Source organism: Rhamphochromis sp. 'chilingali' (genome assembly GCF_963969265.1).
Source record: "Rhamphochromis sp. 'chilingali' genome assembly, chromosome: 16".
Lineage (NCBI taxonomy): Eukaryota > Metazoa > Chordata > Actinopteri > Cichliformes > Cichlidae > Rhamphochromis > Rhamphochromis sp. 'chilingali'.
Window position 1 is genome coordinate 463,595 of NC_137943.1, and position 24,323 is coordinate 487,917.

The following is a 24,323-nucleotide window of genomic DNA, read 5'->3' on the forward strand; positions in this document are numbered from 1 at the left end:
TCATTTAGCCCTTTGAATCAGCTGTGTTGGATCAAGGACACACCTGAACCCTGCAGGACGCCGGCCCTCCAGGCCTGGAGCTGGACACCTGTGCGCTACATTAATGACACTGTCGGTGTTTCTCATCCACAGGTGACAAAAACTATCAGTGGGAAACATGTCGTCCTTTTTGAGCACACTTCTAATGTGTCCAGTATGCTCTCCTCACACTGACTTCTTGACCTTTGACCTCTTACAAATCCACAGACAAGCGTTTGCTTTCACCTTTAAAACAGTGAGACTACAAGGACCCAGACTCTTTATTGACCAACGACAACGTTTGTTACAGTTACACAAACTTCTCTAAACTCAGGGGAGACTTGCATTTTGCAGTACGTCACACACACACACACAGACACACACACAGACACACACACACACACACTCACACACACACACACACACACACACACACAGACACACACACACACACACACTCACAGACACTCACACACACTCACAGACACTCACACACACAGACACACACACACACAGACACACACACACACAGACACACACACACTCACAGACACTCACACACACACACACAGACACACACACACACAGACACACACACACACAGACACACACACACACACTCACACACACACACACACACTCACAGACACACACACACACTCACAGACACACTCACACACACACTCACAGACACACACACACTCACAGACACACACACACACTCACAGACACACACACACACACACACACACAGACACACACTCACACACACAGACACACACACACACACACACACACTCACACACACAGACACACACACACACACACAGACACACACACACACACACACTCACACACACTCACAGACACACACACAGACACACACACACACTCACAGACACACACACACACTCACACACACACACACTGACACACACACACACACAGACACACACACACAGACACACACTCACACACACACACACACACACACACACGACGCTGCGTGAGCTGGTCCCTGCTCGTCTGCAGGACCAGCTCACAGTAGGTGCTGACTGTCCTTATTGCAGACAAGCAGCTGAACTATGTGAGGTTAACAGCAGCAGTGCAGACTAAACTACAGGCACACGGCCTGACTGAATAGAAGAAGCAGTGAATGATGTTTGTGGCTCCAGCCGCTGTGAGCAGATACTCAGCATCATGTGACTGTGTTTGAGCACTACTCGACTTTCCCTTTGTCAGGTTTCTCTGCCTTAGTCTTCTTTCTCTTTTCAGCTGCAGACTCTTTGCCTGCCTCCTCCCGTTCTTTCTTTCCCTGCCCCTCCTCCTTTTTCTCAGGCTTCTCGTCTTTTTCCGCTCCTTTCTTTATCCTCTTCTCCCCTCCCTCCTCCTCATCTGTCCCTTTTGCTTTTTCTTTTCGTAGCTTCTCCAGAGCCCTCTCCATCTCTTCTTTCTCCAGCCTGTCCTCCTCCTCCTTCAGCCTCATAGCCACCCTCTCCTTCACCCTGGCTGACATCTCCTTCCTCCCCATCTCGAGCTCCTTCTCCTGCTCCTCTTTGGCTAGGAGCTCTCGGACTTCAGCCAGAGCCAGTTTGGCGAGCTTCTTGGCCTCCATGCGTTCATGGATGATGGCGACCTGCTGCTTTAGAGCCTCTCGGAGCTTCGAGCCCACATTCTTTGGAGAGCTTTCTGGAGTAGATGATGGTGATAGTCATTAAAAACTCATTACAGGAAGAGCCATGCTCAGACTCACTCTGTTATCAGAGGTCACCACACAGCAGGCCAGCACGAGCATGGCATTAGGAACATCTGTCTCAGGCACGCCGCCTCTCATGCTCCCCTCTGAGGAACGAGCAGTATTATATTCTTTGTTAATATTCAGATGAAAACAGGAACTCGAGCAGCTTCTTACAGATGCATTACCACAGGCTAGCTTTGATAATCGAGCACCAACGTATCAACACGTATCTGCAGGATTTTAGTTTGTTAATCCAATAAACACATGCTCTAATGACCACAAACAGCTGAGTAGCTCAAATTTCATTGATCAGTCTGACCCACACTGCAACACAGCACAGCTTCATGCATGCAGCTGCACATCGATACCTTTCTTAGCTCCTCCCCCAGGCGCACATCCAGGTTTTTCATCTGATGTTACACACAAACAAGATCAAAGTCATGGTGCTGCAATGCTTTTAATTGTAACAGTTTAAGTTGGACCTACAGCGTTTGCACTTTACGGACCGTTTGAAACGATCCACAGCCCACCAAAGCTGCTTGAAGCACACCTGACCTCACCTGCCTTGGAATTATGCTAGACATCAAAAATAGATTCAACTTTATCTCACTGTAATCAGTGCTGAGTGTGAATTCACAGCCATGCTATAACAGCAACACTTTCATGTGCAGCACAGGGAAGACAAACAGGTGTAGTGAGGACCAGTCTGAATCTGTTCACCTGCGGTATCAGTGTGAGACTTCTGCATGGCGTCTACAGCTCCTGCCTGCCCTGCAGGGTGACAGCGATACCAAGTGTCCGAAAAGACCGACACAAACATCACAACAACCCTCCAAGTAAGGACAACATAACAAACACTGACGAGACATTCAAAGCATGGAGCAAGAGACAACATTAGCAAGCTAAGCTAACCTTAGCCAGTTATCCACAACACTGAGCATGAACCAGTTTATTAACATTAGCTAGTGAGCTCACGTCTACAGACTACAGGACCACCAAACCCTCCCCCGCATTCTCTGATGTCTCCTTCCTCAACGAGCTCAACAACTTTTATGCTCGTTTTGAGCGAGGGAACCCCACAACCACAACCAAAGCAGACGTGACGCCGGACCACCAACCTCTGACTCTCTCCCCCACCGATGTAGGAGCGGTGCTGAGCAGGATCAAGGCTGCAGGCCCTGATGGCATCCCCGGGCGTGTTCTCAGAGCGTGTTCTGGGGAGCTTGCAGGAGTGCTCACAGACATATTCAATCTGTCCTTGGCCCACGCTGTGGTACCGGCCTGCTTCAAATCCACCTCCATCGTCCCGATACTCAAAAACTCCAACCCATCTTGCCTCAATGACTACCGCCCAGTAGCACTCACCCCCATCATCACTAAGTGCTTAGAGCGACTGGTCCTAGCACACTTCAAATCCTGTCTCCCCCCCACCCTGGACCCCCACCAATTCACATACCGCCGGAACAGGAGCACAGAGGATGCAGTCTCCATCGCACTGCACTCTGTCCTCTCACACCTGGACAACAACAACACCTACGCCAGAATGCTGTTTATAGACTTCAGTTCAGCATTCAATACAATCCACCCCTCACAACTCATCAGGAAACTGACAGACCTGGGTATCAGTTCCCTCATCTGCAAATGGTTACTGGACTTCCTGACCAACCGCCCCCAACATGTCCGGCTGGATAACCGCTGCTCATCTACCATCACAATGAACACCTGTGCACCACAAGGCTGTGTGATGAGCCCTTTCCTCTACATGTGCAATGACAATAAAGTTGAATTCTACTTCATTCCCAGAGTGGACTCCAGGATAAGTCTGGCAACGTAACAGACGGACAGCTAAAGCTAGAAACACACTGACCATCTATGAGCTAAGTTACTACTAGCCAACTAAATGTGCCCTGCTTGCTAACATTATTGCTAGCCAACAATCTGTCTGGAGCAGGGGTGCCCAATCCCGGTCCTCGAGAGCTACCGTCCTGCAGCTTTTAGATGCATCCCTACTCCAACACAGCTGAATCAAATGGTTTGATCTCTTCAGCATGCCATCATGTTTGGCAAAGGCCTGATAACAAGCCATTCATTTGATTCAGGTGTGTGGGAACAAGGATGCATCTAAAAGCTGCAGGACGGTAGCTCTCGAGGACTGGGATTGGGCACCCCTGGTCTGGAGCTAGCTGATATGCTCCATGATAGTAACTTGTGTATGATGTCTAACAGTACTGATGTTAGCCAAAAAGAAAGGATGTTTAACCAACATTAGCATCTACAGCATTGACCACAGGCCAGTTCTGATAGCTGACAGTGATATACTGAGTCTATTCTGAGGTAAACACTGGAGCAGGAGTGAATACTTAGTGGCCCAGTAAGCACAGAGGGAGTGAACTGGTCAGAGTGGACATGTTTCAGTGAAACAAAGACTGAACTCACAGGTCACTGTTAGGCAGTGTAAGAACAACAGCTGACAAAAGAACCTGCTTATGTGCTCATATCAGATTATCTAAGTAGTTTTTAATCGATTCCTGCTGCTGCCCAGACTGACTCACAATCTACGGTCTGAAAATCACCCAACAGCACAGAAAAAGGAAGTATAAGTATTGGAAGTAAACTTCCTGTTACTGATTATTTTGTTTGGGTACCTGAAGTTGTAAATGCACTGACATCTGCACAAAGTCACGTATCACACAGAGGATTACTGACTATATTCTGACCGTTAGGCTGCACGAGGGAGCAGAAACAGTCTGGTTTCCAAGTTCACTCGTTACAGCAGCGGTGGACACTTTCTGTCAGAGACCAGGCCGACTCGGACGCATCAAGCAAAGGGCTGGACACCAAATAACACGATTGCTGAAATCCATGAATTGATAAATTCATTCAAACATAGAATTTGTACATATATATATGTTCTAATTCATGAATAAGAATTAAACTCCACTTTCCTGTTCTGACCTGAGCGAGACAGCTGTAGCTCGTCACCTTATTTCCAACATCACTGGAACAAAGCTCAGCTCATATTTATTACTTATGAACTTATTCTGCACACACAGTGTTTATAATTAACTTAGGTGGGCTAATATATTGCTGACTGCTAAGAACATTTTATAGTTTATTATTTTAACTATTCCACACTTTTATTTTGAAAATTCAGAAACTGTTGAGCTACAAAAAGCACTCCAGGTGTGAGCTGAAGCTCCACATTAGTCATCTTCAGCATGTTGGTGGACACACGGCGATGGGTCCAGGCCCGGCGGCTAACAGCAAAGAGGTGAGACGCTACCTGCTCTGCACTCGCGTCTGGGTCACAGACGGTTTTTGTGCTTTGACAGCATTGAGGATGTGAGTCGGTCTCACATGCCAAAGTTGAAGTGTGTCCCCCCCGGAGCAGGAAGAGCCTGTTTCATTCATCATGTTCAGTGCAGGCGCGTTAACACACTTACACACACATGCACGAGTCGATACAGCAAATGTGGGTTTCACATCTCGAAGCTTGTGGCTGATATTAGTCGATTCAGCTGCAAACAAACACGTTTGCCTGCATTAGTCACACAAACTGTTACCTACAGCATGAACTTGCACATGTACACTGTCCCAACAAACGCTTTATTGGTGTCAACTCACAACTGCTGGTCGCTGAAACACTTTTCTTTATTATGGAGTAAAGGAGACGAGGAGGTGGACAGAACGAAATGTGACACTGCTGAGTGCAACAAGGGCTTAAAGACAAACATGGCAACCTACAGTTGGACAAAGGCAGTTTAACAAACACGTAACTACCAAAATGTTCTTATTAACATGTAACCTGCATACATGATGGAGTCAACAACATCCAGGGACGAGCCTCTTATTTCATGCACGTGTGTCTTTAATAAGTGTGAACTGTGTGGAGGCTTCATGAAGAAGAACTGCAGTCCGACCAAAGGCTGCATGGAGCTGCATGTTTCATGTTAGCTGAAGTTTGACATCTGCACAGATGTGTACCTGTTACACAGCTGGAGTACCTGCTGGAGGTAGCGCGTCCTTTAGTCCCACTAACCAATAGCACCAAGTGTGTTCTAGATCCAAATTCAAAGTTGGAATTTCCCAGTTTGATCTGGGAAATTCCCTCACTTGGATTTCCAGCTCGGAGCAGCCTGATCAGCTCCATCTATGAATGTGCTGAAGTGATGCTGTGATACTGAGCTGTACTGCTAGCAGGGCCCACCTGAAGCTAGCTCACTTGCACCCAAAGGTGTATGAAACCTGATGGGTGTGTGCCCAATGTTACAGAAACATAATCATTAATAAGGTGATGAGTGCTGGTGGTGGCTGCACAGAGAACGTGGGTGCGACGATATCTGACAGCTACAGTCAGGACGCCACGAAGATGCAGTCAGCAAACGTAGGACGATGAGGCTGTGGCTTGAGATCACCTGATGGACTCTTCCTGCACTTCCTGACTCCCATTAACATGGTTATGTGTTGAGCAGGTCCAAAACCATAACGAGGGCAATTGTTGGTTTAATTCATGCCATTTAAATTAAACCAGTGACTGTTAGACCATGTGAGGGACACGTGAGCCGCTGTCCGAGTGCATTTTGTGTAATCTCACACAGCCATTGGCTGCTGCCAACAGTGCTGTGCACTCAGTGTACTCGCCCACTTCTAAAAGTGCTCCTGAGTATCCAGAACAACAGAAAGAGTTTCTCCTCAGTTTGAAACCAGAACAGAGTTTGTTCCGGTCACAGAGGATGAAACTTGGGTGTGGACACAGCCAGGCTGGAGACGAGGTGATCCAACGTTTCCTAGCTGTGTAAAATCTACCAAACATACTGACACCATGGCTCCGGCTCCTGCATGGGCCCTCAGATCACAGATCAACACATTTATCAGGAATCCGAGGCTATTGGTTATGGAGGCCAACAATCACAATCTTCTGCCCCTGATTTCCATCGTCTTTCGCTTGTCGTCTTCCTCTGACCGCTTCCTCGTTCTCATCCTCCTCATCCTCTTCCTGCACATCCTTTGCTCTTCCTGAGGCAGTGTGTTCACCCTCCTCTTCCTCCAGCGGCTCCAGCGGATTTATCAGTCCATACAGGAACGTGAAGAACCCGTTTAACCAATCAGAGCCGCCCTCCTCCACTTCTTCTAACCAATCCAGAACCTGGGATTCACCCTGACCATCGCCCTCACTGGACAGGCCTACGCAAATGAGGGGGGGCGGGGAGGATGGGAGGAAAGTTGAGGAGCAAAACGTGGGAGTGAAGGAGAGAAAGGAAGTGGTGACAAAACTAAGAAAAAGGAGAGTGTGAAACCAAATGAAGGAAAAAGATGTGCAGGAGGAAAGAGAGGAAACAACAGGAGAAGGTCAGAGAAGTTTGCAGGTTAGACAGCAAGGGAATCAGACTTTATCAGCAAAGCCAGGCTGTCTGCACATGACTGCAGAACAACGCGTCATCTACTGGTTTAGACGTGCACTCTTTAAAGATCAGAAACTCGTGCTGCATGCTCATCATGTGCAGATAGCCCAGAGGAGGAGAGGGAGCACTGACGCTGGCTTTCTGTGGGAAAGCTTCTCTAATGAAACAGCTTCAGCTTTGGAACCAGAGTTGTCACAGTGCTGCATCTCCAACAGCAACACAATAACCTGAGACATGTCGACAACTACAGGAAGTAATGAGAGCACTGAGCAGAGGTCATGTGGAGGCAGATGGCCCAGGACCACACACATCTGTCCAAGTATGAACAAGGCCATAAAAGCTTGTTCAGGCATGAATACCACATGTTTAAAATGTGTCGGGCTGTCCTCCTCGGCTTCTAATACTGTATACATGTGTACTAATGAGAGAGCCTGCACACAGCAGGGTGAGACCTGGGAAGCCTTTACCACAATCACCCTCATTTAGGGTTAGACAGCATGTAGCCACAAACAAAGGCAACCACAGTTTCAGACACCAGTCAAGTCTTACGTGCATTTGGTGTCCTGGTGTCAGATTTCTGCTTTGGTGCAAATGAACAGATCTACTGTGGCTTTAATGTGATCCTTAGGATGAAGACCCGGGGTCAGGGTTCATGTGAAGTCCAATGATCACTGATGACTCTGAGGGGGCCGATCTGACACATGGAGGATTTATTTCCACACAGATAAAAGGGGGATAAAACATCCCCATGAAGAAGAAGGATGGTCATCGTCAAGGTTCTGGTAGTTTTAACAGCTTCAGATGAAGACAAGTGAACCTGGAGATGTTCCCTTCTTATCCGAGAGACTCGTTCAGTTCTAAAACCAACAGTGGGAGCCCCCGGTGGGTAGTGGGCGTCGTCCCTCAGCAGCTTCTCATTGACCCACCATTTGTCATGTGCCTCATCACATGAGCCAAGATGTGGAAAAAGGTTTGGTCATTACATCCAGAGGCTTTGGGCGAAACCACTGTGAGACCTCGCCCCATCCTGTCACGTGACCTGCTGAGATCACCTGACCAAGATGTGAGTGAGGGCTGAGGCTGCAGTGCAGGCGGCAGACAGTCGCTGTGATAAACCACAACCACAGTCGGTCACAGTGGACACAGATGTTCTCTTTTACTGTCAATCTGTGAACACTGGCATCCTCCAAAGAGTGACCTTTAACCTTTAGGTGCACATGTACAGCCGAGTCTCGTCATGTCGAGGTGGCTCCAGTGCATTGATGCAGTGGCTCCAGTGCATTGATGCAGTGGCTCCATTGCAGAGGTCTGCGCACTCCTTGCTGCACTTCACAGCACACACTGTGTTGCTAGCTTGTGTTTGGGATGAACCAGGTTGTGTGTGAGTGCGTGGCTGGGTCTGAAGTGCGCTGGGATGCCGTGCTTGGAGAAGACTCTCCTGATCTTCTCTGATACACCTGCTACATCAGGATTGTTTGTCCTGCTGAGGCTCCCTAGTTGGTGTCTGACCTTCTTTACTCTGCACCTGTGCTGATTGGATGAAGCCCAACTGGGATAACTACATGTTTTTTAAACTTGTGTGTTTTCTGTCCCTCCTGCCCGCAAACACACACCACTACCACGTTCTCTTACATTTTCAAAATCCAGTGAACAAATTAGAACGTGTCTCAGAATAGTGGAAATGTGGATGGTGAAGGGGGCAACAGGGGAGATGCTCTGAAACTTAAATATGGGTTATCCCAATGTAGCGACGACAGAATACATTATGATTTCCAAAAGACTGGAGCGGGCACATAAGATGAAACAGCTTAGTTGCCTTACACCGTTTTCCTGCTCCAGAGGCCAAAGCAGCACTAAGACTCATCTAGTTCGTCTGCTGACATGATGAAAGTGCTGAAATCCCAAATTCCCTTCGACTATTATGCACCAGCTGCAAAATCTGCCAAGCTGCTCAGAGACCCAACAAAGGGACTCAGATAACCCTGAAGTGTCTACAGATGACTCCTGAAACAGACACATGCTGCCTGTGTCCAGGCTGAGCACCACAAAAGCTCCTTAAAGGAACCTGTTGCGTGAGCGAATAAAGAACAGTAACGCCCTCTTAGATACCCGACGGTGACGAGCCTCCATTCAGCCTCTACAAGCTGCCTGATTGGCCGAGCAGCTACCTTTTCATGTAGAGAGCTAAGCTTTAGACTGCATTAGCCAGTGTTTGAGGCCATTCAGATGTTCATGTTGGAATAAAAGCCAAACAGGGAGCTCTGAGTTCTTGTTTCTAATGAGTGAGCCATGCAAAAGAAACCCAAACTAGCATTTTGTCTACTTCACAAACACAAAGCCATCACAGCTGGTAAGCAGATGTTGTGATGATAATATTCCTTTTGTTGTAGTTGTGACAGAGACAACAGCTGTGAATCGTAGTTTGATCAACTTGCCTAGCAGAACTTTTGCGTCCTCGACATCGAAATCTCCGTCGCCGTCTGTGTCGTACGCCACCAGTTTACCTACAGCAGCAGCAAACACAGTTAGACACACTTAGACAAATTCTCATACGTGTACATTAAACATGTGCTTACTGTAATTATTCTAACTGTATATCATGATATAGAAATGACTTTAAAGGCAAATGTATTAAAGTCAAACATGGGTGTAACAATGCTTCCTTTAGAGAAAGACAGTTTACCAACCACTGCTCCTACATGATGCCTGCGTTTCTAAGATCATACATGAACACTGCAGCTGGAGACCAGTGTGACCACACCAGTCACACCAGCTGAATCACACTCAGGAACCAACGCTGCAAGGCTGTGCACTCCTCCACCGACCACAGCCAACTTGTTGCTTACATATGTGTCCTTAGTGACCAAGGGTTAGGGACGAGCCTCCAGCCTGTGTGGCAGCTTGGCTGCCTTCACTCCACCTTTCTCTACAGCTGCTGATTCCTGTACTCCTGTGGGCTCTGAGTGCTACATGAAGCGTGTCACTGTACACAGAGGTGCCAGTTTAGGTCGACTATAAGGGCGTGTTGAACTGCATACGTAGTGTTTGTGGATGTGTGTAGCGCTGCAGATGTTCCTGCCAAACACTACACGACTCAGGGCTCTGCAAACAGTGTGTGTGACAACAGTCATTTTTGTTCACATATGCAGAATATACATTATGGGTTTTTACCTTGCAATGCTTCAGACAGGTTAATTTGTAAGCCCTTAGCCTTATCTGCATGCAAAACAAACAAATAATAAAACACACATAATGTAACAAAGACAGGGTTAAGAGATAAAACACAATCACATTTCATACACACAAGAATGGACCATTTATCATTAATGCAGGCGGCTGTGGTCAAAGACAGGCAGGCTGCAGCAGCTTCAGCCGTCCTCTACACGCGTGGCTCAGCAGGCAAAGTCTGCACCTAGCTTTAAGCTAACTTACAGAAATGCTGCTGTGTTAGATGCAACCATTACAAGCTTCATTTCATCTGACTGGCTTTAATGTGACTGGCAGGCTGTTCACCAAAGTATTTGGTTTAAAGTGTTGAGACAGCAGCAGACTGAGGCTCACTAGTAATAACTGCTGGTCTGAATTTAATGCTCCGGTAACGACAGTTAGACTGGTTCTTATTGCAGGTGGAGGTTTACTTTAGGCGTAGTCTGTGGACAGATGACAACAAAAGCCAAACTGGTTACTGCCACACCTTCCCAGGAAGTTCCTCTAGGCGTGTGTGTGTGTGTGTGTGTGTGTGTGTGTGGGGGGGGGGGGGGGGGGGGGGGGGGGTACCCACCAAGAACTCCCTGATAGTCAACCAGGTCAAAGTAGACCACAGCTACAGACGTCCAGACGCCCAGCAGGGCCAACACGATGAACCAGGTGAAGAAGCTGCTGCCACTGGAGTCGGCCTTCTTCCCATTCTTGTTAGACGGCTGGCTTTTAGCACCATCTGGAAAGACAACACACGTGATGTCAGGTTCAGCTGTGGCCCTCACAAACTTTTCCTTTACACACTCAGAACGTTGAAATAGAAGTTGAAGTACATTGACCTTAATGCTACTTTAGAGTTACAAGTGTGACTAATGATGAGAGCGACGAAACAGCAGTGAACACAGCGAGGAGCTTGAAGTCCTCCTGTGTGTTTATGAAGCCCAACTGCACGGCGTGAACACACCTGCAGGACGAAGTGTTCAAAGAAATGTTGAGGACAGTCTGAGCTTTGGACGTACATCCATAAACTGCCCTCACTTTGAAACTCTGAGCATGCTTAATCCCAGGAAACACGCCCCCACAGGATGCCCACACTGGGCGCCGCACGGCCCCCCACACTGGGCGCCGCCGGGCCCCCACACTGGGCGCCGCCGGGCCCCCACACTGGGCGCCGCCGGGCCCCCACACTGCGGGCTGCTGTGGAGCGTGAACCAGAATGTTGCTTAAAAAAAAGAAAGGGGGGGAAAAAAAGCAGATTTTAGCTCCACCCTTATTTCCAGGAGGTCACCACATAGTTCAGGTGTTTGGACACCATGCCCTTTCACCCCTCCCACCACTGTGTGTCCACTCAGAGGAAACAAACAGCAGATCTGACCCTTCAAAGAAAGCTTGTGTGAGTGGATCAGGGCCTGATTCTGCTGCTCTGCAGTAAATCGATCAGATTCAGAGTTCTTCTCTCTTCCTGAGGCTGTGAATCACTCGCACCCTCAGATTTCTGACGGTGCATTTTCCACAGCAGTCACATTTCCCTGGTGTAAATAATCTGAAATCATTTGAGGACATTACTGTGCCAGTGCCGTGTATGTGGTGCTGGGACAGTAGAGTGTAGCCAAGGATCTATTCTTGGAGTGACAAAGACACGCTCGCTGTGAGAACATGGTGGCAGAGAGAACGAACAGGTGCTAAAGTCCGCTACATGCTAGGTCAAACCTCCTTCCTCTGCACACCTGAAACATGCCAGGTCCCCAACTCATCCAACCTGTGCTGTGACATCATCTTTTCCTCTGCAGACGTTTGTGTGTTTCTGGATGAATCCATACGTGGGCATGATTGCAGCTGGGAGTGTAAATCTAACTCACAGCAGGCAGCAGCAGCAAAGGCGTGACTACGTGTTAGAAGAAGCTCTCACTCAGTCACACATCTGGATCACAGCATCGTAACACACCTGGATGTTAAACCTGGACACTGACTGAACACTCGCTCCTCCAGCAGGTATTAAATACTCGTCCACCCAGGCCATGCTGCTTGGTATTCGATAGCCTCACCTTGGTTTTCTGCAGCTAGCACTGCGGGCACTGCTGTAACACCAGGAGAGGCGGCAGACTCCAGGGTCACTGGATCACCCATCTATGGCGTATGGTGGACCAACAGGAGGTTAACCGGCCAAAAAGAAGCGTGCAGCCCAGCGACGGCGAATATCAGCTCAGCCGCTCCCTCTATGTGGCCCCGCCCTCTCTCTCTGTTTACTGGCTTTCTTTCTGTTGCTCATCCAGCGTCATCATGCGTGCCATTCTTCTCTCTGAGACGATATGGCTTCTAGAGGTCATACACAGCTATTAATAGTGCTGTTAAACCAGCTGGCCCTCGCACAGAGAGGGGAGGACATTATTTAAACGCTCCCTGCCTGATATTGTGAACTTTAAAATCCTCCATGTTTACTTTGCAGGGTGCACCTGCCGACTGCACCTTCAGTATTCTTACAGCAGCAGTAAAACAAGGTCCTGGAAGGATGTCAGAGCAGACAGCTGCAACATGTCACACACGTAACAAACACGTAACTACATGAAGAGACATTTGTGCCACTGCATGTAACTGGGAACAAACCACTTCACCAATCACGGGCTTGTTGGTTAAAATGAGATGAAACTCCAACCATCAGCATGGACTCAGATCAAACATCTCTGCCATGAACTGAGGGGGTTCCAGACGCTACAGATGAACACAGCGTGCAGCACCATCAGTCACGGTCAATCATCAGGAGGCTTGTTTTTCTCATAAACTGGTTTCAGTTGGTTTGTGCTACTGTAACATGTCCAAATAAAGCCCCACCAAATACTAACTTTGCTTTTTTATGTCTGAGAACTTAAACATTGACAAATTCAAACTATAATGGATCCAAACTTGGTGTGGCCTCCACAACAGTCCCAGTTTGCTGAGCTAGAGCCAAGGTAAAGAAACACCGTGTTGTGAGCAGCGTCTATCAGGGAGGGTTACATTTGTCAAAGGTTTCAACAATCATCAGGCTGTTGATTAAAAAGCTTCATTCACTCTCGCACTCTCTCCCATAATGCATGTTTTGACCTGTCTCCCGTACTTGTCTTGTCCTCACCCACAGCTGGTGGCAGCACATTACAGCCCCTCCCTGAGCCTGGTTCTGCCTGAGCTTTCTCCGCTGTTGTCGTTGCTTCTTACAGGGATCGCCTGATTGTTGGAGGATATCCTTACACTACGACGGCCCAGGTCCCTACCACATGGTAAATGAAGTAGATCTTATGTTTAAATGGAAGCCCCATAAAGACTCCTTTATAAACTTTAGTGCACGTTTGTTAAGTTAATGAATATTTGTCTTTAACAATGAAGTCTACCAAAATAAAAGAATGTTGGGCTTTCTGTTTGTTTTTCACCAAGCAGGCATGCTGCATTGTGTCTTTGGAAAACACAGCCCTCTTCCCAGCTGCACAGTTAAGCTACGTCAGCAATTTATCAGATCGTTTCTCCACCCGAGGCAGGAGCAACCCCACATAACTTCACCGAGTGAGCCACAGGTGCCACTCTCACAGCCAACACAGGAAAAACGAGCTTTCACAAAGGCTTTGACACAAATGAAGTCCTGCTAACGTGCTGTTACATAACCGGCCTGTTTGAAGCTTAAAGTTAGTGCATGTACCAGCAATTACACACAAAACCTTAGAAACAAGAGCTCGGCAATATACTGCACATGAAAACTGGTTCAGGGCTGAGAAACTTTAAGCAGCCTCAGCAGAATGCAAATCATGAACAAAGAAATCCAAGAAATCCAGTGATTGTTGTATTTGGCAAATGTGTTGAAAACTGTCACGACACCGTGAGGTCCTTACCCAGTGACTGCAAGCAGAACAGAACAGAAGAGAATAGAACAGAACAGAACAGAACAGAACAAAACAGAATAGAAAAGAATATAAATGAAGAGAATAGAATATAACAGAATAGAATAGAACAGAACAAAATAGAACAGAATAGAATAGAATATAACAGAAGAGAATAGAACAGAATAGAATAGAACAGAACAAAACAGAATAGAACAGAATAGAATAGAACAGGACAGAATTGAATAGAATATAACAGAATAGAATAGAACAGAACAAAATAGAACAGAATAGAATAGAATATAACAGAAGAGAATAGAACAAAATAGAACAGAATAGAATAGAATATAACAGAAGAGAATAGAATATAACAGAAGAGAATAGAATATAACAGAAGAGAATAGAATATAACAGAAGAGAATAGAACAGAATATAACAGAAAAAAAACAGAATAGAACAGGAAGGAATTGAATAGAATATAACAGAATAGAATATAACAGAATAGAACAGAACAGAACAGAATAGAATATAACAGAACAAAACAAAACAGAATAGAACAGAACAGGACAGACCAAAGTAGAACAGAACAGAATTGAATAGAATATAACAGAATAGAATAGAATAGAACAAAATATAACAGAATAGAATAGAACAGAACAGAATATAACAGAATAGAGTAGACTAGAATATAACAGAACAGAATAGAACAGAACAAAACAGAATAGAACAGAATAGAACAGGACAGAATTGAATAGAATATAACAGAATAGAATATAACAGAATATAACAGAAAAAAAACAGAATAGAACAGGAAGGAATTGAATAGAATATAACAGAATAGAACAGAACAGAACAGAACAGAATAGAATATAACAGAACAAAACAAAACAGAATAGAACAGAATAGAACAGAACAGGACAGACCAAAGTAGAACAGAACAGAATTGAATAGAATATAACAGAATAGAATATAACAGAATAGAGTAGACTAGAATATAACAGAACAGAATAGAACAGAACAAAACAAAACAAAACAGAACAGAATAGAATAGAACAAAATATAACAGAATAGAATAGAACAGAATATAACAGAATAGAGTAGACTAGAATATAACAGAACAGAATAGAACAGAACAAAACAGAATAGAACAGAACATGACAGAACAAAGCAGAATGAACAGAACAGAATAGAACAAAATAGAACAGAATAGAACAAAACAAAACAGAATAGAACAGAATATAACAGAATAGAATATAACAGAACAGAACAGAATAGAACAAAACAAAACAGAATAGAACAGGACAGAACAAAGCAGAATAGAATAGAACAGAACAGAACAGAATAGAACAGAACAGAACAGAATGAACAGAATAGAACAGGACAGAACAAAGCAGAACAGAACAGAATAGAACAGAACAGAACAGAACACAATAGGACAGGACAGAATAGAATAGAATAGAATAGAATAGAACAGAATAGAACACAATATGACACAATAGGACAGGACAGGACAAAGCAGAACAGAACAGAATAGAATAGAACAAAACAAAACAGAATAGAACAGGACAGAACACAATAGGACAGGACAGAATAGAATAGAACAGAACAAAGCAGAACAGAACAGAATAGAACAGAACAGAACAAAACAAAACAGAATAGAACAGGACAGAACAGAACAGAATAGAACAGGACAGGACAGAACAAAGCAGAACAGAACAGAATAGAACAGAATAGAATAGAACAGAACAGAACAAAACAAAGCAGAACAGAACAGAACAAAGCAGAACAGAACAGAATAGAACAGAACAGAACAAAACAAAACAGAATAGAACAGGACAGAACAGAACAGAATAGAACAGGACAGGACAGAACAAAGCAGAACAGAACAGAATAGAATAGAAGAGAATAGAACAGAACAGAACAGCCGTTTATTGTCACTGTGTTTTGTTTTCTGTAAGAAGCAGGTTCTAATGCTATATTCTGTACTGGTACAATTGCACAATAGCATTGCTACAAGCAGCTATGTGGCAACATTGTGAACACAGCGAGTATTTCCGGTTTCCACAGGCATGTTCTCCTCGTTGGAATTATTAAGACTTCCAACAGATGAAGGGAATGAGGGCTGACGACCATCCTTAGTCTTACTGACCCAACTGACACTGGATATGCAAACAGTGTGGCAGAGACACACCTCTGTTTGCTCACTTGTGATGTTACTCTGTGATGCTGCCAAAACATGTTCAGTCCATTATGCCCACAAGACGGCAAATGAATAATATGAGACAAAACAATTACATAACTACATGTTACAAAATTAACATTAGAACATGTAAATAAACAAAGAACTGGCACTGGACGACCTCTGCAGAGCAGTTATTATCTGATCCTCAACATCAAACATTCATATGCACGTACCACCAGTCTGAGTCCACAGGCCCAGCCTTTGGAGCTACAGCAGCTTCAGTTTCTCTGAAAAGGCTTGAAGTGTGTTTATGGAGCTCTTAGCCACTCTAACAGAAGCACATCTGTCAGGTCAGATACCAAGTACACTAAGAACCAGCTCCCACAGTGTCTGGACCTTGGAATGGTCTCTATAAGCTGAAGCATTGAGAGGTCCTTCACTGGAACCAAGTATGAACTCCCAATCCCAGACTCAATGTGTTCTCAATCCAGAGAACAGCGTCCACTGATCTAGAACCCAGAGGACCTGTGCTGGCTGATATACGGCTTGGATGCAGGTGCTTGGCCCACTCTGTGTTCAGTGCTCTGGTAGACCTTGGGCCCTGTGGTGACCACTGGGCCCTCAGCATAGGGCTCTGTGACGTGGCCTACTGCTTTGTGGCTGAGCTGCCGCCGTCCCCAACCGCTTCCACTTTGTTGTGATAACACCAACAGTTGACTCTGGAATTTCATGAGTGGACTTGTTAGTGTCCTATCACAGCACCACGCTGGGATTCACTGAGAGCGACTCATTACAAATGCAGCCTGCCTGGTTTTATACACCTGTGGCCATGGAAGTGATTGAAACACCTGAATTCAGTGAGATGGATGGTGACTAGAATAATTTGGGCATCTTTACAAATAACAGCAGCTGAATGATCCAGAGAGCCCGCTTTCAAAATCTGATTATATGACCACACTTAGAATATTCATGAGCAGCCCGCTGCTACACGTGTTACAGAGGATGAGGTATACACTGATAGATACGCTGAAGCGGTTCTCCTCGTGCCCTCATGCTGTGACAGAAAACAAAGCACAAACTGGACGATCTCAGAGGATTACTTGTTGCTTTTAAGTATCCAGTAACACAATTTTACCCCAAAAAGGACTAACAGGAAATCTGAGGCATATCCATTTGCTGGGATGCATCCAACAGCTCCACATGAAAAGAAAACGTCTGAAAGCATGCAGTAACACACCACTTTGTTGTTGTGTAAACTCCATGTTCATATGAGCACGGCACAAACACGCACATGCACAGTGCTGTCCTCCAGAGCTCTGCAGAGTCTCTGTCACATTCTGAACACACTGTTCAGCCCGAGCAGCTCCTCTTATATAAGGGCTGCTGTGCACGCCTTCAAACTTACCTCGATTCCCTCAAGCTTTTAGAGTGTGTCCAAGCTCATGCACGTCCACATGTGCACAGCTTTGTGTACTACAGAGGACACTGGAGCTCTGCACGGTCTCTGCAGAGCTCTGATCTTCAGCCAGCTTTTACAGGAACACTTTTTCCTCATTGGGGCACCATGTTTTCAAACACACACATTTTAAAAGCCACGTCATACGACTGCAGCTGCATGCACTTCCTCAGTGCAGCAGGCTGGTTCAGTTTGTGGCGCCAGGATCTGCTGCAGTACGCAGCACATTCCACTGATGGTGGCAGCGACCTATGTGCAGGAACCAACCCCACGCCGGGCTTTGTTGTGACAGATCCCCAGAAAGTCACTAGCATTAGATCAGACTGCTGTCTGTTGAAGCTAGCGTCGAGCTACTTTGATTAGATCACAGGGACAAACAAACTAGTCAACTCTGAGCAACTGTGCAGTTCCAGGTGTCCACAGGTAGGGCTGCACGATTTTGCATAAAATGAGAATCACGATTTTTTGGCTTAGAATTGAGATCATGATTCTCTCACGATTCTCTTTTCCAGTATAAATATTTATTGCACTTATTAACTGCACATCAACTTCGTAACAGTTGAGACTGAACATAAAAACAATTCCGTCTCCACCGTTGCTCGACGCTGCGTGTACAGAGCAGGTAGTGCAACAATAGAAAAATAGTTGCGGGACGGCACTGTGTAGCGTTTGTCTAGGGTGTTGATCGTTTTCCTAAATCCCTCGTTTTGCACAGTGTTGATGGAGCCATATCTTTGGTCAGGTGATAAGTGATAGCCTCCGTGATGTCTTTGTGCCTGCGGGAGGTCGACGTGTGTAGGGAAGCGCTGTATAAGGTTCCCGTTATTGATGTTTGGGTGGTTGACCGGGACGGATTTTCTCCTGTCACTTTCTCGTCATCCCTGACGTGCTCTCCGTTGTTTTTCCCTGCTAATTTGGAAATGAGATCGCACACAAGTATGAATCGAGATCGGGATTTTCTAATGATTAATCGTGCAGCCCTATCCACAGGTGTCTTTACAACCTCTCTAACCACATTTTAACTGGACTGGAAGACAAAACATCAGACTGAAAGCCAATGGATATGAAACATTAATGAAAAAGACATTTGAGTTTATCATTTAAAGTTAAAGAAAGACGAACTGACTGTTTGTTTTTCTTTGGCTCTTTCTGGTTTCTTTATTAACTTCCATTATATTCGTCTATATTGAGTCTTCAGCTCTTGTTGGTCTTATTTAGGCTTTGAGGGTTGCTTTTAGTTTCCTGTCACGTTCCATTTCTGTGTTTGTCCTTCGTCTTCCATGTTTCCCTGTCTTATCCTCCTCTCGCTCCATGTGTAAAATGCCATTCCAATGTCCGTTATGTCTCCCTTCCTGTTTTATTTTGGTAGCACCTCTGCGCCTTTGTTCCTCACTGTGCCACAGCTGTGTAACCTCTGCATTATGCACCATGTGTCTTTGCATATTAGGAGTCTCTGGCACCGCCACTGTATTCGTGGTTTTGAACTTATTCTCTGGACATCAGCATAAAATGCTCATGTTGAGTTAAATTTCTGCATCATGCATTTGGCTCTGCAAAATTAATCACACAGCATATTATGACGGCTCCAAACCAAAACACGATACCTGACACAGATGCACAAACGCTGTGCTCTCATGCAAGGTTACATGGAGCCACCGCCGTGCTCAGGGTTGGATTTAGAACAACACGCTCAGCAAACGCAAAGGACACAAAACATCACACATCAGCCCCCGAGGAGCAGACGCAGCCATTACCCTTCCATCTGAGATCCCAGCCCTTTGGAGAGGGGAAGCAGCAGCCCTGAGGGACGGTAATGTGGAAAAGTCAAGAAGGCATGTGACAAGGAAACATAATGAGAAACATAATGAGAAATGGGAAAGTGCACATTTCAGCAGAAACACACCAATGACAAAGAGGACGAGATCTAGCATCCAGGTATGATCACATGCTCCAAAGTCCCGACAAGCACGCTTCACTGTCCCCTCTTTAATCTAGAGTCAATATTAAGTGAGCAGCTGTCACTGTTTGATCACATGAGGTAACAAAGTGCACACGTCTTGCAGCCATTGGTTAGCAGTGAAAAGGACCTGCCTGAGTAAATTTGGAGGAAGACATGGCTGACAGACGGGTGGTTCTGTTCCAGTCTACATGCCAAACACAACTGGGCAGGACACGAACCCCAGTTTCTCTCTGATGCATCTACTGGAGTATGAAAGGCTGTGAATGGTTGATAAGCGCTTTGTGTGCTCCAGGAGAGGAGACAACCAGCCCAAATCTCTTTCTTATAACCAAGCAGTCATAAATATGGAGAAAGCTGAGGAATCGGAGTGATTTTAACCAGGACACATCCTTTCTACACATATGGAACAAATAAAACACAAATGTGTAGGACTGAGTTCTTGCATTCAAATCAACAGTAAACAGACCGGTTCTGATACATCACTTTTCTGCTCTACTTCAGAGCACTGAAAGTGCATGATACGACACGCCTCTTTCACCTGGTCATAGTTCTCAGGCTATCATGACTCTTCACAATCTAGTGAAGTGAATCACTCTGAATGTGACTGTATTTACTTACAGCAGTTAGAAGCCTACAGAGTCGCGGCTGTTTTTAATGCACTGAGGGTCTAAAGATCATGGACAGGATCATTTGTGCCATTTTGCATCCTGTATCAGTGATGCTGAAAAAAAATACTTCATGCATGTATTATTCTCAACTATTGTGATTCGTTACCATCAGGTTCTTTTACAAACTCCCTGAAAAGCCTTCAGCTAATCCAAAATGCTGCAGCAAGAGTCCTGACAGGGACTAGAAAGAGAGAGCAGATTTCTCCTGTTTTGGCTTCCTGTTAAATCCAGGATTCAAAATCCTGCTCCTCACATACAAGGTCTTAAATAATCAGGCTCCATCTTATCTTAATGACCTTGTAGTACCATATCACCCTATTAGAGCACTTCGCTCTCGCTCTGCAGGCCTACTTGTTGTTCCTAGAGTATTTAAAAGTAGAATGGGAGGCAGAGCCTTCAGTTTTCAGGCCCCTCTTCTGTGGAACCAGCTTCCAGTTTGGATTCAGGAGACAGACACTATCTCTACTTTCAAGATTAGGCTTCAAACTTTCCTTTTTGCTAAAGCATATAGTTAGGGCTGGCTCTCTAACTATGCTGTAAAAGGCTGAGCCTACTGGGGGCTTCCAGTGGTGAACTGAGCATTTAAATTTGTCAAGTTTGATACAGTTTTGACTTTGTCTCTTTGTCTCTTTGTCTCTGGAGTGGTGACGTCCATGACACAGTCCACTGTTTGTACGTGGGATAACATAAGATTGCAGAGACCTGGTAGCAATGCCCTCAGTAAAACTGACTACAACATTAGAGGTCTGGTGATAGAGGTAACTGTATACTTGGTTAGGCTGAAATGGGACAAACAGGCAGAGTTTAAAACCAATGGCAGCACAAATCTGTTAAACTGACTTAAATGAAAAGCCAGAACTACATTTGGGATTGCAGTTATTTGTGTTATACACCAGGAGCCAGTGTGTAAGTCGGAGCTAAAACCATGTTACTAATGTTATAAAGAAAATAGTTTACCAAGACAAAAGCACTGACGGACGGAGTTTTCACTTTTCCACAACATGCTGACAGCCTGGGCCAAGTGCTAACACTGTGGTTTGTTTGCTTTGTTTTTTTATGAACAAGTTCTCAGATGCATTTCTGCTTCAAACACTGAACATGACCTTAATGCATCTTTCAAAGCTGCAAAGAGACGATATTTCTCTCACCCAACAAGAAAACCCTGGAAAAGCTGCAGATGGAGTCATTAAACTACAAGTCACATAGCAACAGCACTTTATAGAACATTCTAAATCTTTGAATTTTGCAAAAAAATGAATAGTTCGTTTACGATTGTTAAATAAATAGTAATAAAACGTTAGCATTTTTCCAGTGCTTATGCCACACATGCCTTGCCTAGCTCTATCTACTCTTATTAATAGCAGTTTATAAAGAGATCGGTTTATTCGAGCAGCGTTCCACGACAGTCCAGTTTCTCGTGCAGCCCTCTGAGCCCACCCCTGGGCTACAGGGATGTCGAGGGAAGGGTCAGGAAAAGCATTAACCACCAAACAAAAATGGCTGCTTTTGCAGTTCTTGGGATTCCCCTGCAGGTCAATACCTGGACCTCACACACATTCATGTGTTCACCTAATCAACTTGGAGCTATGCTTGGACTTATCAAAGTACAGCTAAGTTTCCCTATGTTGACAAAGAACCAACTCTAGTTGCACACTCTGTGAAAAAGACAGAAAAACGGAGGTATTATCTGCAACAATTAGTCAAACTATGAAAATGTTTTTGGAGACCAAAAGCACCGGTTCTATTCTGGGCCACAGGTTTTTCTAAACGTCACACTGCCTTTGGATTTACTACAGCATGCAAAACTCTTCAACACGTCTGCTACATCTACGTGCTGTAAAATAGAGGCAAACGTAGTATTACATGCTTTAATTAAGTGAATTATGCAACATAAGGAAGGATGGAGAGCGTGGGACGAAGCAGGTTAGACACGGAGTGTTTTAACAGGCACTGAGCTTGATGTAAAGAGACATGTTACCTCTACGGAGCTGTTACAGATCATATTGAAACGAGGGGGGAAAATATGGGATTTTGCACTGCTCCAGTAGTGAGCATGCCCTGTCCTCTTTGAGATTCATTCACAGTCAGAGAGCTGGAGAAAAGTGGGGCAAAACAGCAAGAGTGGAGTGGTTAACTAACAATGAACTAAACATTTTTATTTTCCATATGTTATGTTGGTCTTGTTCTTTCCTGATCTGTGCCAGCTAAACAAAGACAGCTCAGTATAAGCTGTCTTAGTGTTTCAGGTCTTCAGCACACTAACCAGATGCTCATCTCCCGCTGTCACCACAGTGGAGTCTTTATCCATCGTTTGCAGAACACTGTCATGACCTGCTCGTATAGTTTCCTGTGCTAACCTTAACCCTGAGATGTGCAAAGGGAGAACTGTAAACGAGCACAGTGAGGACAGAGTGTACTCTGCATGTGAGCCTCAGCACATGGGGCCCTCATCGGCCTTTGACTCATCACCTTACTCAATCATAAAGTACGTTAAGATGTGACAACGAATATTTCATTTTTTTGCACCTCACATGTTATTTCCAAAAATAAACAAAAACGGGACTGAGATTAAACAGAAGACTGCGCAGGCTCAGCGACGGGCCTGAAACTACAACCATGGAGGAGAGCCTTTGGATGGAGGAGAGCCCCGGGAGCCACGTAGGAGCCCACCGCGGATACTGACACGTGAGCAGAAAGTGACGGGGATAAACTGGGGGCGGGGTCCCGCAGTCCACACTGACTGGCCCAACAGGCCTGCCAACATCACCAACGCAACGAAGCCTCACGAGAGACGACTAACGTTATCTGTCGCGTGCGAGGCAATGTTGCCCGGTAATCCCGGGAGCTAGAGTCGCCATGGTGAACCGACCTGAAGGCTGGGTGGAGCGGCCGTGTCAGGCAGACCTGCGCTGTTGCGATAATTACAACTATCCGCGCTGGAGGCAGCGCTAACCAACAAAAGCACTCAGGTGTCGCTCAGCCAGCAGTCTCTCAACACCGACTCCTGAACCACGGCTAAACCATCCCCGCGCGGAGCAGCTAGCTAGGATGAAATAACAGAGCGACAGCCAATCAACTTCCAAAGGCCTGCCAGTGAAAGCTGGCGGCTACATCATCCCAGCCGACGCTATCGTGACAGAATCAAACCCACCTTTTGGTTTTGGGTTCCCTTTGCTGCCCTTCTTTGAAACCATAGCTGAGTCCTTGGTTGCAGGACCGGAAACGACGGGAAGACGGGAACGACCGGTGCTTGTTGAAAGCGGAGAAGAGAAATCAAAATTTCTGCTCCTATCTGATAAAACTCGCAACCAAAGAAACCCCGCCCGCTTTACCACTGACGGCTCTCTCTGCCAATGAATGCCTTGTTACACAAAGATGGGCGGGGTTTGGAAATGTTATGACCAATGGGTATCGAGAAGCCTTAGGCTTATTCAGCCGTGTGGATAATCTTATCTTTGCCCCTCCCCCTCGCTGCTTTGGAACGTGGCAATATGGTAGATCCCCCTCACTGCCATGTTTATTCCACTCACCATCTAAACATCTAAATGTCAAAATATGAGCATAAAACATTTCTCTTAACAACAGCGTAAAGATCTGCGGCCTTTAAAATCAGTGTTTACAAGCAAAACAAAGAAAAGCAGCAGCGAGCACATTCAAATAGTTTCTGCTGGATATTTGATCACAGTGCTAACATATTACGTTTTAAAATACATGATATTCCATAGTACAGTGTTCTATTACACGAAGAAACAATTAGTAAACAGTAATACGAATAGTAAATAGCATAATACTACATTTACTAATGCAATGGTTTCAGTCAGCCAGATAATTTGCTAATAATTTAATTGTCCAGTCT

The 24,323-nt window shown here is 45.4% G+C and overlaps 1 protein-coding gene across 2 annotated transcripts; it reads right to left on the reverse strand.

Moving 5' to 3' along the window:
• Window positions 1–387: 387 nt before the first annotated feature.
• On the reverse strand, window positions 388–23,805 carry LOC308412418 (uncharacterized protein). Of its 2 annotated transcripts, XM_080906756.1 has the most exons (6): window positions 23,619–23,805; window positions 10,940–11,095; window positions 10,330–10,374; window positions 9,594–9,662; window positions 2,125–2,166; window positions 388–1,707 (listed from the first exon to the last, which is right to left on the reverse strand). In XM_080906756.1, the coding sequence occupies exons 1-6, from the start codon at window positions 23,659–23,661 to the stop codon at window positions 1,238–1,240; spliced, it is 825 nt and encodes a 274-aa protein (XP_080762882.1). In that variant the 5' UTR covers window positions 23,662–23,805; the 3' UTR covers window positions 388–1,237. The 2 variants fall into 2 exon arrangements, with proteins under 2 accessions (XP_080762882.1, XP_080762883.1); XM_080906757.1 differs by lacking the exon at window positions 10,330–10,374.
• Window positions 23,806–24,323: the final 518 nt, after the last annotated feature.

What these genes read in the sequence shown, in the direction of transcription:
- LOC308412418 (XM_080906756.1), bottom strand. Translation starts at nt 23,661, where the DNA reads ATGGTTTCAAAGAAGGGCAGCAAAGGGAACCCAAAACCAAAAG. An exon ending in TGACTATCAGGGAGTTCTTG is followed by an intron (nt 10,375 to 10,939) that starts GTGGGTACCCCC and finishes TTTTGCATGCAG; the next exon opens with ATAAGGCTAAGGGCTTACAA. An exon ending in CCTGTCTGAAGCATTGCAAG is followed by an intron (nt 9,663 to 10,329) that starts GTAAAAACCCAT and finishes CTGCTGCTGTAG; the next exon opens with GTAAACTGGTGGCGTACGAC.